The sequence below is a fragment of the Mustela nigripes genome, chromosome 9 (assembly GCF_022355385.1).
Source record: "Mustela nigripes isolate SB6536 chromosome 9, MUSNIG.SB6536, whole genome shotgun sequence".
Lineage (NCBI taxonomy): Eukaryota > Metazoa > Chordata > Mammalia > Carnivora > Mustelidae > Mustela > Mustela nigripes.
This window is the reverse complement of record NC_081565.1, coordinates 42,987,058-43,003,098: the sequence shown is the minus strand read 5'-3', so window position 1 is coordinate 43,003,098 and position 16,041 is coordinate 42,987,058. Positions and strand designations below refer to the sequence as shown.

At 38.3% G+C, this 16,041-nt stretch overlaps 1 protein-coding gene and 1 long non-coding RNA gene across 4 annotated transcripts in view; one reads left to right on the top strand and one right to left on the bottom strand.

Moving 5' to 3' along the window:
• Nucleotides 1–9,141, bottom strand: part of CAAP1 (caspase activity and apoptosis inhibitor 1) — a 46,737-nt gene extending 37,596 nt beyond the window's left edge. Inside the window, exons 1-4 of the mRNA XM_059411544.1 lie at nt 8,755–9,141; nt 4,286–4,486; nt 3,230–3,314; nt 1,477–1,552 (exon numbers count right to left, since the gene is read on the bottom strand). Coding sequence (XP_059267527.1) covers nt 1,477–1,552; nt 3,230–3,314; nt 4,286–4,486; nt 8,755–9,060 — 668 coding nt within the window. The 5' untranslated portion in view covers nt 9,061–9,141. The remainder of the gene's footprint in view (nt 1–1,476; nt 1,553–3,229; nt 3,315–4,285; nt 4,487–8,754) is intronic.
• Nucleotides 9,142–9,148: 7 nt separating this feature from the next.
• The window catches only part of LOC132024688 (uncharacterized), a 35,735-nt gene continuing 28,842 nt past the window's right edge, over nt 9,149–16,041 (top strand). For 2 of the 3 annotated variants that reach the window (XR_009406279.1, XR_009406278.1), the window contains exons 1-3: nt 9,149–9,403; nt 10,878–11,108; nt 14,391–14,650. This is a non-coding gene — a long non-coding RNA (uncharacterized LOC132024688). Of the gene's footprint in view, nt 9,404–10,877; nt 11,109–14,390; nt 15,118–16,041 lie in introns of those variants that run through there. The other variant, XR_009406277.1, reaches the window with a different exon arrangement.

The window sequence follows — 16,041 nt, the reverse complement described above, 5'->3', positions numbered from 1 at the left end:
AAATGCATACTGAACTGTTTAGGCATTAAATATTATGACCTCTGCATTTTTTTTTTAAGATTTTATTTATTTATTTGACAGAGATCACAAGTAGGCAGAGTCAGGCAGAGAGAGAGAAGAGGAAGCAGGCTCCCTGCTGAGCTGAGAGCCCGATGTGGGACTCGATCCAAGGATCCTGGGATCATGACCTGAGCCGAAGGCAGAGGCTTTAACCCACTGAGCCACCCAGGTGCCCCGACCTCTGCATTTTTAAATGATTTATGGGCTAAATTATGTCTCCTCCCTTAAAAATTCATAGGCTGAAGCCCAACCACAGTATCTCAGAATACCACTATTTTGGAGATAGGACCTTTAAAGAGGTAATTAAGTTAAAATGAGGCCATTATGGTAGACTTTGGCATCTGACTGGTATCCTTATAAAAAGAGATTAGAATACAGGGAGAGACATCAGGGGCACACCCACATAAGGGCAGCCAAGTACGCAGCAACAAGGGGCACCTGCGTGGCTCAGTCGGTTAAGCATCCAACTCTTGGTTTCAGTTCAGTCATGATCTCAGGTCACGATCTCAGGTCTGTGGATTGAGCCCCATATCCTTCACGTCAGGCTCTCTGCTCAGTGGGGAGTCTGCCTGAGAATCCTCTAGCTCTGCCCTCACCTCCTGGGCCCCCAGCCCCTCAAAAAAATAAAACTTAAAAAAAAGAAGCAGCAACAAGGTAGCCATCTGCAAGTCAAGAAGAGAGGCCTCAGAGGAAACCAAACTTGCCAGTACCTTGATCTTGAACTTCCAGCCTCCAGAACCATGAGAAAATCCATTTCTGTTCTTTAAATAAGTCAACCAGTCTACGGTATTTTGCTATGGCAACCCTAGAAAGCTAATGCAAACAGCTCTGGGAGAAAAATAGCAAAAGCTTAATGTTGCTATTTCATTCTATGATTCTTTTAATTTTTATGTAAATTTAAAACTTTCCAAAATTAAAAGGTTTATATTAGCATCCAAAAACTCTGGGCATTTTTTTATCATCACAATAGTCAAATTTTATGTACCTTTATAAAATGAACCACCTATCTCATTTGTGAAATTAGACAATTATCAATCTGACATTAATAGATACTAGAAGAATTTCAAGTGTTCTAAACCACTAAAATAATACCTGGTAGCGTAAGTACTTAGTAAATAGTGAGTATCACTAGTAGTAAATTCATATTCCAAATGGGCGATGGGATTCTGCTTCAGGCTGCATCACTGTTGTCATACATGTACGAGTAGTAGTTTAAGAAAATCACCCTAATCCTGAAAGCAATTAACTGTATTCTCATATATTCCAAAAGGACCAATCATTACAAGTAAACAAATCAATTCTGTTAAATCATTTTCTATAAATACAACACAGAAAAACAATCACATTGTTGGGGTAAGAAATTATGGAAGGAACAACAAAGAAATTCTGAAATGGAAATGAAAGTTTTTAACTTACTGACTGACTAAATCAGATCCCATCTTAGCGCCATCATCTGCTTCCTCTTCCATATCAGAGTCCATACCATTGTCACCTTATAAATAAAATAAACTATTGAAAGCAGGCTTATAAAATGTCAGAACAATTTAATAACTACACAAATTGCCATCTATAAAAGTGACACAGATTCAAGAACTTAATAGTTGTTGAAAGATGACATTTTTAATTGCTTATATTTAAAATGAGTTCTTTCAAGGTGCCTGGGTGGCTCAGTCCTTAAGTGTCTGCCTTCAGCTCAGGTCATGGCTCCAGGGTCCTGGGATGGAGTCCCACATCGGGCTCCCTACTCAGTGGGGAGCATGCTTCTCCCTCTCCCACTCCCCCTGCTTGTGCTCCCTCATTTGCTCTGTCTCTCTGTGAAATACATAAAATCTTAAAAAAAAAAAATTGGTTCTTTCAATGCCTTATTAGGTATTTCTCACTGCCTTCCCGTTATCTATGTCATAAATATATACATATACACACACAAAAAAACATGTGTGTATATATGTACTTATAGACTACAACCAAATGTGTACAATTATTAGCAAAGTTATAAATTCCATTAAAACGGGGCGCCTGGGTGGCTCAGTGGGTTAAGCCGCTGCCTTCGGCTCAGGTCATGATCTCAGGGTCCTGGGATCAAGTCCCACATCGGGCTCTCTGCTCAGCAGGGAGCCTGCTTCCTCCTCTCTCTCTGCCTGCCTCTCTGCCTACTTGTGATCTCTCTCTGTCAAATAAATAAATAAAATCTTTAAAAAAAAAGTAATTAAAAAAAATTCCATTAAACCATTTTATTTTTTTTAAAGATTTTAAGTAATTTCTACACCCATGTGGGGCTCAAATCACAGCCCTGAGATCAAGAGTCAGTTCACTCTACCAAGTGAACCAGCCAAGCGTGCACATTAAAATATTTTGCATTTAAAAAAGATATCTCTGGAAATCTAAAGTCTCCATTTTTTTGCTTCTTCTCTTGTAATGCTAATGCTATAATCCTTGTACAGTTCCAAAAGAAAAAAAAAAGTCTGAAAATCTAAAATTCTGGGGCGCCTCAGTGGCTCAGATGGTTAAGCGTCTACCTTTAGCTCAGGTTGTGATCTCCAGGTCCTGGGATCAAGTCCCACATCAGGCTTCTGGCTCAGCAGGGAGTATGCTTCTCCCTCTCCCCCTGCTCTTGCTTTCTCTCTGTCTCTTATCAAATGAATAAAAACCCTTAATTTAAAAAAAGAAAATCTAAAATTCTACAGGTAGTAGCATCACAAAGAAGAGTTATAGTTTAGGCAGAGATAAATATAGGCAAATTGCAAAAATTCTTCCAACTCCACAGCCAGGTCTTATTAGAGCAAAAGCAGTATGCAATGGGCAATTACAAGCAATAGTAATGTAAAGCATAACATAGAAAATTATTTTTAGAAAAGCCATCTCAATAATTAATGCTTTTTTACAGCATTTGGGTAAAATTTTTTATTTCATTTTTATTTATACAAACTTATGCTCTTACCTTTGATTATATTTAGTTTGAGAAAATGAAATACAGATCAAAAAGTCTATTCTTGAAATGTTATTCTGCTAAGTAAGCTTTATTTCAAAGCACAAAGAGAAGTAAAATTACTCAATGACTACCCAGTAATGAAATTAAACTAACAATCAAGAAAAGAAAGAGTAACTTAGGACTTATGCTAGATATATGTTAAATAATAAGTTACCAGAGTTTAGAAATCCGTATTCTTACCCTCGAGAATCTTCAAGATTTTTTTTTCAGATAGGAGCTCTAACTGTTCTTGGCAGAGTTTTTTAATTTCTTCTATTGAACAGTTCTAAAGAAAATGACATTAAAAATATACACTTACGTAATATAATGCCAGAGTAAACTAGAAAACAGCAATCCTAAAAAAAAGTCTGGTTAGCAAACTCTTAAAATAAGACAAATTAAAAGCCACATAAATCTTTCCATGAGATAGTATCTGAAAAACTGTCAATAACATGTAATTGTTGTAATTTATAGACATTTGATGAGAATAAAGTATCATATTTATTATGAAAGAACTAAAGAGAAGTGAGGTACCCAGATATTCTTAACAGCAGCCTAGTTTTTAGGTAATTCCTCTAAAGATTTAAATACTCAAGTGCTGGCTTTATACATCTTAGATCTTCCACACCCTATTTCCATCAGAATACCATAAATAAATAAATGAAAACATTTGTGAATTTAGTGAAATGTAAGCTTCCACCAACCAATACTGTGTATTGTTACATAGTAGAATATTATTTCTTAAGACACCAGAGTCATTATATCTCTAATTTTGTTATTAAAATGTCCTGCATTTAAAAGAATTATTTCTAAAAGGCTAATAAGTTCCTTAACTAAACACAGTATACTGCTCCATTTTTTCTTGGCAAATTTAAATAACAAGGGCTTTTATACTTCTCTAAGATCCCACTTTTTAATCTTTTTGAAGTAGCTTGAGTTGAAAACATCCAATTATGATTTACATGAAGTAAAATGACTACTATAAAAAAGATGTTTGTAGGGGCGCCTGGGTGGCTCAATGGGTTAAAGCCTCTGCCTTCAGCTCAGGTCACGATCCCAGGGTTCTGGGATGGAGCCCTGCATGGGGCTCTCTGCTCAGCAGGGAGCCTGCTTCCCCCCTCTCTCTGCCTGCCTCTCTGCCTGTTTGTGATCTCTGTCTGTCAAATAAATAAATAAATAAGTAATCATTTAAAAAATAAAAGGTGTTTGTATATTTCTATATATGTGTATAATCCAATAATATATGTGATGAAGTACCTTTAACACATCAGGAAGCATCTTCTGTAACTTTTTCTCACCTATGATACAGAAACACTGCTGAAGCATTTCTTTTTTGTCTGATATATAGAAACTAACTGGCTTTAATGACACAGTCAAGTCCAGTCCACCTTCTTCAAGGTCACTGTGCTCTGCCAAGAATAATTCTTTTTCCAAAGTTGGCAAAAGGTATTTGGTATCCTAAAATTAAAAGAGACAAAGAACCATTAAATAAAGGAGTGTGTATATGATGTCATACATTTACATTTAGTAACTACTACATTAAACATTTCCAAATTCTTTGTTTGCATAAATAAAGCCAGTAAAAAGTATATTTAATTGTTCAGTATCTTTTGATCTTACTGTCCCTACTACAATTAATCCGGTCAACTGATACAAAGTGAAGAGATGATCTCAGGACACACAAGTGAAAATATACTAAATATTTAAAAAAAAAAAGGAAATATACTCAGTATTGAGTGACTGCCTATAATTTTAGACTGCTGAACAATTAGGGTAATCCTCTAGCATGTCACTCAACCCGAAACTTTATGCATGCATTGTTTGCTTCTGAAATTCATAAAAAGAAATAGGATGGCGGCAAAAATGCTGAAAACCACAATTAAGAAATATTACTGCTTACTAGGAGCTACACACATTGTTAAAACTGCTATGTAATTTAATCATATTCAAAGTAGCCAAATCATTTAAGACATTTCTGTCAATTTGACCTCCTATCGCCCAAATATATCCAGTCTGTCTAAATCTACTGCTATAATTCTGGTCCAAGGTGCCATCATCTTTTGCCTAGATTACCTCAACAGTTACTTAACTGGATGTCTTGCATCTAATCTGAGTTCTTTCCAATCTGTTTTGCATACTGTTCCTAGAATAGATTCTATAAAATATACATATACCCATCCTCTTTATTAATAACTTCTTGATGACTCTGCACTCATCTTAGGGTAATAAAGCCTAACTGATCCAACATGTTCATTGTTTATGCTACAAACACAACAACCTTCTTTGAATTACTCAAATATAACCTGATCTTCCTTCACCTCATTCAGGCAGGGCTTTTGTATGTATCACTCTGCCTAAGACAGCCTTTCCTCCCCACATCCCCCTAATACTATACTCCTAAAATTAACAAATTCAGATATCAATTCAAAAGTCATCTCTTCAAGAAAATATTCCCTGACTATATAGTTCAAGTAGGTTTCTTTATTATATTTTCCAATAGAGTTGTTTTAAAAGTGACTTAAAAACACACCAATTTTAAAGAATACTATGACAATTAGGCTGAAAAAGTAAAGGTTAGATCTCATTTTAATGGTTCACAAAGTAAGTAGTGAGGATATAGAGAAACTGGACATCTCACACACTGCTAGTAGGAACAGAAAGCAGTACAACTGCTTTGAAAAAAGTTTGACAGTTCCTTAAAAAGTTATATTACCCAGGAATCCCATTCCTAGATATGCATCCAAGAGAAATGTAACCACACACCTGCACAAAAACCTGTACACAAATATTCATAGCGTTATTCATAATAGCTAAAAGATGGCAACAATCCAAATGTCCATCAAGTGACAAATGGAAAAACCAATTGTGGTATAACCATACATTGAAATATTATTCCATTCATATACAATGTCCTGAGCAGGGAAATCCATAAATCTATACAGAGAGGAAGTAGTTACTGCCAAAGGAGTAAGTATTGCAGATGATAATTGAAAGGTACACACTGGGTTTCTTCTGGGGTAATGGAAATAAAACTAACTATAGTGATTGCTGAACAACTCCATTAATATGCTCAAAACCAGTGAACTATATATTTGAAACAAGTGAATTGTATGGTATATGAATTACAACTCTACAAAGTTGTTACCAAAAACAGCATCAATAGTAAGAGGAAACACAATATACACCAGATGTAATGGCACTCTCAGAATTCTGAGATGTTGGGGAGCTGGGTGGCTCAGTGGGTTAAGCCTCTGCCTTTGGCTCAGGTCATGATCTTAGGGTCCTGGGATCGAGCCCCACACTGGGCTCTCTGCTCAGTGGGGAGCCTGCTTTCCCCCTCTCTGCCTGCCTCTGCCTACTTGTGATCTCTGTCTGTCAGATAAATAAATAAAATCTTTAAAAAAAAAAAAAGAATTTTGAGTTGTTAATCTATATGCCTAATACAACGACGTCTTTTTTTCTTCTTCACAAATTAGAACTAGGGTTTAGTTCTGCCTGAAAATATTATTAATTAATTTTAAAAAATTAAAAAAACTCTACCAGACTCACTGAGCGATAAACACAAATAGTCCAGTTCTAATAAAGCTTTAGGAAAAAGATTAAAACTATTCTGGAACACATCCCCAAAATGCAAAACTTTCCAAATCAATCCATAATCTCGATACCAAAACCAGACAGGATAACTACAAAAATAAAAACTGTAAGCTGATTTAATTTAGGAACATAGACACCAAGTAAGAATACTGAATTCCAGCTGAGTACAGTAACCAAACCAATAAACCAAACAGGGTCTATCCCAAGACTGCAAAACAGTTCAACATGAGTTAATTTACTAAGTTATTAAAAATTACATTTTCAGATTAAAAGAGGAAAATTATGTGATCATCTCAACAGAATGCCATAAAAGCATCCAATAAAACTCTACAACCCTCCGTGAACTAGGAATTGAAGAAAATGTCCTTAACTTGATCAAAAGAATCTTTCATGATCTTTGACAAATGTACTTTTGGATGGAACATTAGAAGTGTTCCCAATTAAAAAAACAAATGAGAAAAAAATGCCTACCACTGCCTCTGTTCAACACTACACTAAGTCTTCATTAAAGTAAAAGTACAAAAAACAAGAAGTATTAGCACTGAAAAAAAGAGACAAAATCCCCTGTTTGTACAAATTTCTAAGCCAATTTTAAACTAGTAATTAATAGTGTCGCTAAATACAAGAAAATACATAAAAATAAATGGTTTTCTAAAAAAAATAATAGTTTTCCATGCTTCCACAGCTCCCAATTTAAAGGTGTAATCTTTAAAAATACTAGAAGTAAACAAAAACTAGTTTTAGGATAGGTTGGGAGGATGGAAAGATCTTTCTAATCATACAAAATCCAGAAGGCAAAGGATAATATTATTAATCTTGACCATAGAGAAATTAAAAACTTCAGTACACCATAGACAAAGTTACAGTAACATTTGCAATATACCTTAGACAGAGGGTAAGAACACAGACCTTAAATAGATTCAGAACTTTCTAGTAAAAAGCTCAAAATAACCAAAAAGAAAAATGGCCAGAGAATATATTTATGCAACTTACATGCGGAGGAATCAAATGGCAAATAAAAATATTAAAATGTTCAATCTCACTGTTAATCAGGAATATATAAATCAGAACAAATAAAATATTAATTTCACCCATTAAGCTTATAAATTTTTCAAAAATGGATATAGTGATTATGTGCAGAAACTGGTATTCTTTTGTAATGTTTAGACTATACACCAGTAAAATCTGTTTTGGAAAGTATTTGGTGGTACCTACCAAATCTTTTTAAATGCATAAACTTTGACCCAGCAATTTCACTTCTAAGATTCTATCCTCAAGTACTTGTTGCCAATATATACGTACAATGGTTCATTTTCACATTATCTCTGTAACAGCAAGAAAACTAAAAATCTAAATAGTCATCAATAAAGATAAAATGGAATATACTGCAGTCACTAAAAAATAAGACAATTATCTAATTCAATGGGGGTAGTATCACAATAAAGCTTATATGTAAGACCTTAAATACACAAACTTAACAAGAGCTAATGAAGATGCTGCCTAGCAAATAAAGGGGAGGCTTAAACAGAGACTCTCATGCTTTCTCTTTTATTTCTGTGTTGTATAACTTTTATGTATTCACGCTTTCGTTATAATATAAGCAAACAGCTTTTTTTTTTTTTAACGGTGGTATTTTGGTAGATCGACGGAGTGTAAAAAACATGGCTTTTGTATCAGATATTGGTTTCAAAATGTAGGTGTTACTAACAAACTGTGAATGTGGGTAAACTTCATTAATTTCTCTGAACCTCAATTTTCTCATCCTGTAAGGCGGAGTTAATCATAATCTACTAAAAGGTGAAGCTAAAGAAAGAATAAGCGGCGGCTCTCAAGGGCACTGAAGCCTAGCTCCCGACCCATACTTTTCAGGTCGACTGCTGCTGGAGTGGAAGGGGCCAAAAGCTAGATGAGCCAGATGATCAGCAAACCCAGAAAGTTTAAGTTAAAGGCATGGGAGTGTGCGGGTCACCGGTATTTAGGCACATGAACCTCAAGGAGGGGTGGAACCCTGGGACCGTAGCACTAAGTGAGCTACAGTAAGAGCCCACCCGTCGTCACCAAATTCCGCTCCCCGCCCGTCTTCCTCGGAGAACGCAGCTGCTCCGAGAGCCCCGAGAAGGGCGCGCACGCACCTGCTGCAGGGACCCGGAGACGCTGGAGGATGAGTCAGTGCTCCTCCGCTTCCGGCGCTCGCTGCGCTCCACGCTGCTCCCGCCCCAGCAGCTGCCTCCACTCCCACCGCCTGTGACACTTCCACTGAAGCTGGTGTTCCCACAGCAGGTGACGCTCCCGCAGCCGCTGGTACTCCCACAGCCGCTGGTGCTTCCACTGCCGCTACTTGCTAGGGCGGGCACCAAGTCCGGCGCCGGGAGCGCCGCGGCCGCGTCCTGACCGCTGCGTTTGCGCCGCTTCTCCCGGGAAGACTTCTTCCCCGTCATGATCCCCCCGCTGCAACCATCGGGCGAAAGCCCGCCGTCTCTGAAGCTACCCAAACCCCGCTGTGGCGGCGACTATGGGCGGTGAGCACTGGCGTCGCAGATTGTGCGTCACTTCCGGCCTCGTCGCAGAGGCCGGAAGGGGTTCCTGGAGGGCGTGCCTGGCAGCAACTGCGCTGCCCAGCGAGAAGTGGAGGTTGGCTTGAATTTGCTGGAGGACTAACAGGTTGTCTTGAGCGAAGGTTTCTGTGTCTTTCTGCAGAGGACGGAAGGTGGAGCTTTACCGTAGCACTTTGGCTTATTGATTCCTCTTTTCAGATTTTGTCCAATACACATACACAGTAAGGTATGGTGTAGTTTTTGTTTTGTCTTCCAGTGTTTATTCGTGACACTAAAATGTTGTAACAATAAGAAGAACTGGGGGGAGAGGGCGCCTGGGTGGCTCAGTGGGTTAAGCCGCTGCCTTCGGCTCAGGTCATGATCCCGGGGTCCTGGGATTGAGTCCCACATCAGGCTCTCTGTTCAGCGGGGAGCCTGCCCCCCCCCCCCGCCTGCTTCTCTGCCTACTTGTGATCTCTCTCTGTAAAATAAATAAATAAAATCTTAAAAAAAGAAAAAAAAGAAGAAGAACTGGGGGAAAGTCTCATTAACATCATCACCGGGGCACATTTTTTGAAGTGTATTTTAGGGAATTACACAGAAGTAGGCTTTTGTGCTTCTTTGTTTTCCCCCATTAACACTAGTTTTTAGGCATGTTTCCATTTCACTTCTAAAGGCACTTGGGTCTAGTATTTCACCATATTCTTTCTCAATTTATTTAATACTTGAATGCTGGCATTAGCTGTTGCCAAACTGTTACATTTCACAATAATGCAGCTATGAACAGCTTTAAAAAAATTATTCGTTTCTTTATGGCATTTTGTCCCCCCGAAACAAGTTTATGAGCTCTCTCTTTTGATTTTTCCTAAGATTTCATTTATTTCTTTGAGAAAGTGAGTGATGAGCACACGAGCAGGTGTAGACTAAGAGGGAGAAGCTCCACGACACAGGGATTCATATCAGGACCCTGGGATCATGGCCTGAGCCAGGGGCAGATGCTTAACTGAGTCATCCAGGTGCACTGCACATTATTTTTCTCGTCCTAGTTAACCAGATTTCTTTGAAGAAAGATGAAGCTAATATAAAATGTCACCTGTACACTGAAACCTTAAATTTTTTTCTAGTGTATGATAATAGAGTTTTAACTAGATTTTAATTCAAGTATAATTAATGTACAGTGTCATATTAGTTTCAGCTGAATAATGTAATGATTCATCAATCTCCACATCTCCTACCTATCTCAGCCGTTCAACAACTATTTAATAAATGTGTAAAACAAACCAGATGCATGGGTAATTACAGCCCTGTGAAAACCTCTGTTTCTACCCCCTGGCTCCACCCTTAGTATTGCCTTCTAAGATAAATGCTGAGACTGAGCATATTATGCTCTTGGATGTTTTGTATTGGCCTCATTAAGTATCACACCTGAAAGGATTGAAAGTATTATGTTCATAGACAGAATAAGCACATAAAATTAATAACATATAATGTTTGTAACCTTGTTGTGGGGTGAATTGTGCCCCCATTTATATATTAAAGTCCTAACCTCAAATATGTCTATACTTGGAGATAGGGCCTTTAAGAACATAATTAAAGTTAAATGAAGTCACGAGGGTTGAGGCTCTAATTAGGTAAAACAAAACTGGTGTCCTTGAAGAGATACTAAAGATCTCTTTCTCCCTCTCCCTGGTCTCCTTCCACCCTTCCGTCCTTTCCTCCAGCCCCACCCTCCCCCCCGCGCGAGCACACAGAGGAAACGTTAGTGTGAAAAGGGAACCGAACCAGCTGTCTACAAACTAGAGAGATCTCATCAGAGATCAACGTTGACTGCACCTTGATCTTGGGACTCCTAGTCTCAAGAACTGTGAGAAAATACATTTCTGCAGCTTAAGCCACCCAGTCTGTGACATTTTGTTATGACAGCTTGTGATGACTGAAATAAACCTAAGATGGTATGTATTAGCCTGGATAAAACTAGTTGCATATTAATTCCTGGGTGCATATTTTTCTCTTATAAAATCAGTTGAGAAGCTTCTTGGTTTCTACCTCATTCTATAGCAACCTGACCAACAGTTCTGATATTTCTTTGGCTGGAACAGAAGCCAGGGAACTGCCAACTAGATAGCTGAAGAATTTACCCATTTCGCAGATGAATCCCAGTCTTTGTCCACTCTTCCATATTCTTGTTCTAGAATACAAAGGCATTGTTTGACCTCTGATGATGAGTACAAAATAGACAAAACCCACGTCTTCATTAGCTTATATTCTAGTAGGGAGAAGCAAACAAACAGACAAACAAAAAACCCCACAATAGATAGTGCTTCCATCCTCACTCTGGCATTCAGTGTTCTTCTTACTCTGCTTTATTTTTTTTAGTGCTGCTCTTAACACCACTACACACGCATCTGTTTGTGTCCTTTCACTTGAATATAAGCACCATGAAAGCAATGACTTTGTGTTATTCACTTCTCTATTCCCACTACCCAAGTGCCCTTAATAAAATATTTCTCATAGTTGGTTCTTAATAAAAAATTTGTTGCATAAATGAGTGAAACATAGTTTCAGATGGAGAACCAGACTTATCCAGGATTATATGACCTCAGTAAATTATGAGAGTAAAAGTACCCAGTGAAATTAATGGCCAGAAATTCCTTAATTAAAGGAGGTCAGTAGGAGCTTTTCTGGGAATAGTTCAGTGTTCCTTCATCACGTGGCGGAGAGATTTAGCTAGAGGGACTCAGTTGCTGCTGTAACCTGGCAGTCACATGGGCTTTGGAGCTATAGTTGCAAATAGCTTTCTAACAGAAACTAGATAGTTCTACATGGAGCTCTGCCATGTTTGCATGGCAGGGACAGGGACAGGGACTTTGACTCAGGGTGGGAACATGTCATAGACATATCACGAGGGTGTTTGGCTTAAAGTCAGATGTCATTGTCTATTTAGGTTAAACCATGTGAAATTACCTTTTTTGGAGGTCAAAACTGATTGAATGTTGACAGTTTCATATGTTCAACATAATATTATAGAGCTGAAGAGACCCAGCATTGAACACTGTTACAGATTTAAAGCTCAGCAAATGAATGCAGGACTGCTTTTCTGTCCTGGAACAAATACAGGGGAGGGTGGACAGAGATTGGAATTTACATGCCCTTTTTGTAACTGCTCTTCAGCAACTCACTCAACATTGATCACAAAGATCAGCCTGGGATATGTATGTACTAACGCTAGGGCCAATCAGTACGTCTTTGGAATTTATAAATAGACACTAGGTGAGCAATTCAGCCTTCCACTTAAATGAACCTAAGGAAATTACCTCTAGTTGTCATATTCTCTCTCTTGTGAAGGTCAACAAAAGATACTGAAACAAGACACAAAGTCCTATTACTGTCATTTTCATATCAGTGAGCCAACAATTCTCTCCTCTTTTATTAAGTTGATCTGGTTTCTGTCATGTATCTTCTCCAATACACTGTTAGTTCTAATGAACAGAGGCTGTGTATTATATATCCTTGTAATGTCACCACCTAATACAGTGTGTGGCACGTGCTAGAGATGCAGTGTTAAATTCTGAACTGAGAAGTTCAGGATTCATACAGAGCTTCTTTTCAAATCACATCTCGTAAATTGCATTAAGGGCCCCGTTTCTTCACCTCTCCCTGTATTCATGCTCTTTGCTATGTAATTTGGCAGTGTCCTTCCACTTGAGGCAAGACACATAATTCTCTGCTTTTGGAGTTGACCATATGACTTAATTTGGCCAACGGGATGTTAGCAGATGTGTAGCAAGAAAAGTGTCAAAAACAAAAACAAAAACAAATCCCCCCAAAAAACAAAAACGGGCTCCTGGGTGGCTCAGTTGGTTAAGCGTCTGCCTTTAGCTCAGGTCATGATCTCAGGGTTCTGGGATCAACCCCCGCATCAGGCTCCCTGCTTGGTGGAGAGTCTGCATCTCCCTCTGACCCTCCTCCCTGCTTGTGTTTGCTCTCTCTCTGTTTCAAATAAATAAATAAAATCTTTAAAAAACAAAAACAGGGTACCTGGCTGGCTCAGTCAGTAGAGCATACAGCTCTTGATCTCAGAGTCGTGAGTTCAAGCCCCACTTTAGGCTTGGATCCTACTTAAAAAATAAACAGAACAACAAAAAACAAACAAACTTGTGATGGTTCACTCTTGTGCTTCTACCATCACCAGGAAAATGATATAATCAGGTTGGCAAACTGGTCCCAGGAGAGAGATAAGAGACAAATAGAGCTCAGCTGCCCAGCTAAAGCAAAGAGTCAAGCCTAGCCTAGAGCAGAGTCCTCCTCCAACCTACAGACATGAATGAGCCCAATCAGGATCAGCAACCTCTAACCTTGTAACTTCTTAGGTAATTTTTAAAAAAGATTTTTATTTATTTATTTGATAGAGAAAGAGTAGGCACAGAGGCAAAGAGGCAGGCAGAGAGGAGGAAGCAGGCTCCCTGCTGAGCAAAGAGCCTGATGCAGGACTAGATCCCCAGGACCGCTGAGATCATGACCTGAGCCGAAGGCAGAGGCTTTAACCCACTGAGCCACCCAGGTGCCCCTTCTTAGGTAAATTAATGGCATTGTTGTTGTTAGTTGTTGAACAGTACTATGGTGGCTATAGTTAACTGATAACGCACTTTTCCTTTTCTGTATTTCTCTGCCAGCCATGAGAAGGGTCTTCAACACCAGCTTCATGTTGCCCGAGTCACTATTCAGTGTCATGGGCAGTAGTATGGGCAGATATAATTCTTTTTTTTTTTTTTGAAGATTTTATTTATTTATTTGACAGAGATCACAAGTAGGCAGAGAGGCAGGCAAAGAGAGAGAGAGAGAGAGAGAGAGAGAGAGAGAGAGAGAAGCAGGCTCTCTGCGGAGCAGAGAGCCTGATGTGGGGCTTGATCCCAGGACCCTGGGATCACGACCTGAGCTGAAGGCAGAGGCTTTAACCCACTGAGCCACCCAGGCACCCCTGGGCAGATAATTCTTAAATTCCAACAGAAACACCTTAATATTTCATAGCGAGGTTTTGTGGCATTATAGAAAGTTTAAATAAAGTGTAAGGATATTTGTGTTCAAAGTTCCAAACAACAAACTTTGCAAAACAGCATCAGGATTTTGATACCCCCACCCATGGGCATTTTTTCTCCCAGTAGCAATAAAATGAAATGCTTTTTTTCTCTTCTAAATGTCCTTTGTATAAAGCAGTGACTTTTTTTTTTTTTTAGATTTTATTTATTTATTTGTCAGAGAGAGAGGAGCGAGAACGAGCACAGGCAGACAGAGTGGCAGGCAGAGGCAGAGGGAGAAGCAGGCTTCCTGCCAAGCAAGGAGCCCGATGTGGGACTACTCGATCCCAGGACGCTGGGATCATGACCTGAGCTGAAGGCAACTGCTTAACCAACTGAGCCACCCAGGCATCCCAAGCAGTGACTTGTTATTGTTAAAGAAGATGGTAGCCTTGTATTATCTGTGAAAGCAATGCTTGGTAAGTACTCATTATGTGGCAGACATTTCACATATTTTATTCTTCCACTTTATAAAATCCTAATGTACCTTTGATTAAACTGAGCTGAGATCAAGCATCTTGACTTAATTCAATAACAAAATGCCATTGAGATGTATGCCTTTTTAACCTCAAAGCAAGTACTCTTTCACGGGTTCTCTTACTATTGAAAATTTTAAATGATGTACAAATATGTAAACATTTATTGAATTTTTTAGCTCCTTTGGAGACACAAAAATGAAATTTGTTTGAGAGCTTATTTTAGGCAACCTTCTGTTCTATGTATGAAGCATACATGCCACTACTAGCCATAGTTGCTGTTATAATGAAGTGAAGTGGCTACCGCAAATTCCTGTTTTTCATGTTGATAACCAGCTTTGCCAACATCATTTATTAAATACTATTCTCCATTGTTTTGTTACTGGTGACTTGTTACTTGACCTCTTTCAGTTTCTTCAACTTATAAAATTACTAACAGTACTTACCACATAGGGATGAGGATAACCCTGAAACTAATATAAAGTAATTATTTAATGCATGTTATAATTTACTTAAATTTTTGTTTTTTGCAATGTTACTTAACTGGGTTGGTTTATATTCAGTTACAAACAATTGTGTAAGCATTGCTATATCATACGCCTTTACATCTGACTGAAGTATCATTGCCATTTGGATGTTTTACTTTTCTGATTTATAACAGTGTGTTCAGGAGTCCCAAGATTCAAGTTTTAAGTCTCAGAATCTCTTATTAGGCCTAGGACCAGTATCAGCCACCAACTTTACAGAAGGACATTAGTTGGCATTCTCCTCTTTAAAGCTTTCATTACTCACTGTATTCTAAAGACTCTTTTCCTCCATGAGAAGCATCAAAGTGGTTTACTTGTTGCCCTCCAAGTCAAAAATCCTCCACATCTGACTTGGATCTTAGTACCTCCAGAAAACAAGCACCAAAACCTGATTATCACTTAGAAAAATAAAATATAGAATGAAAAAACTTTTTAAAAAATATTCACCTGTCTCTGTGAAGATGGTCAGTAGGCCAGTTACACCGTTCTGTCCTCCTGACCTCCTTTAATTATTGCTAAGTAGAACATAAACTCTAAGGAAGCACAGATAAGATGCAATCAAGTAAAAAAAAAAAAAAAGTACACACACCTATTAAGTATTCTTGCGACAATATTTTAATCTAACCAAATCTTTGGATTTAGCTTTTAGTTTATAGGAAATAGGTATGGCAGGCAAATTCTAAGGCGGCTCCCAGTGATCATTTCCTGATATTCACAGCCTGTATAATCCACTCTCCTTGAGTAATTCACTTCCAATCTTGATGTTAAGGGGGTGGCATGTTTGTGGTTAGACTATAAAAATTCTGA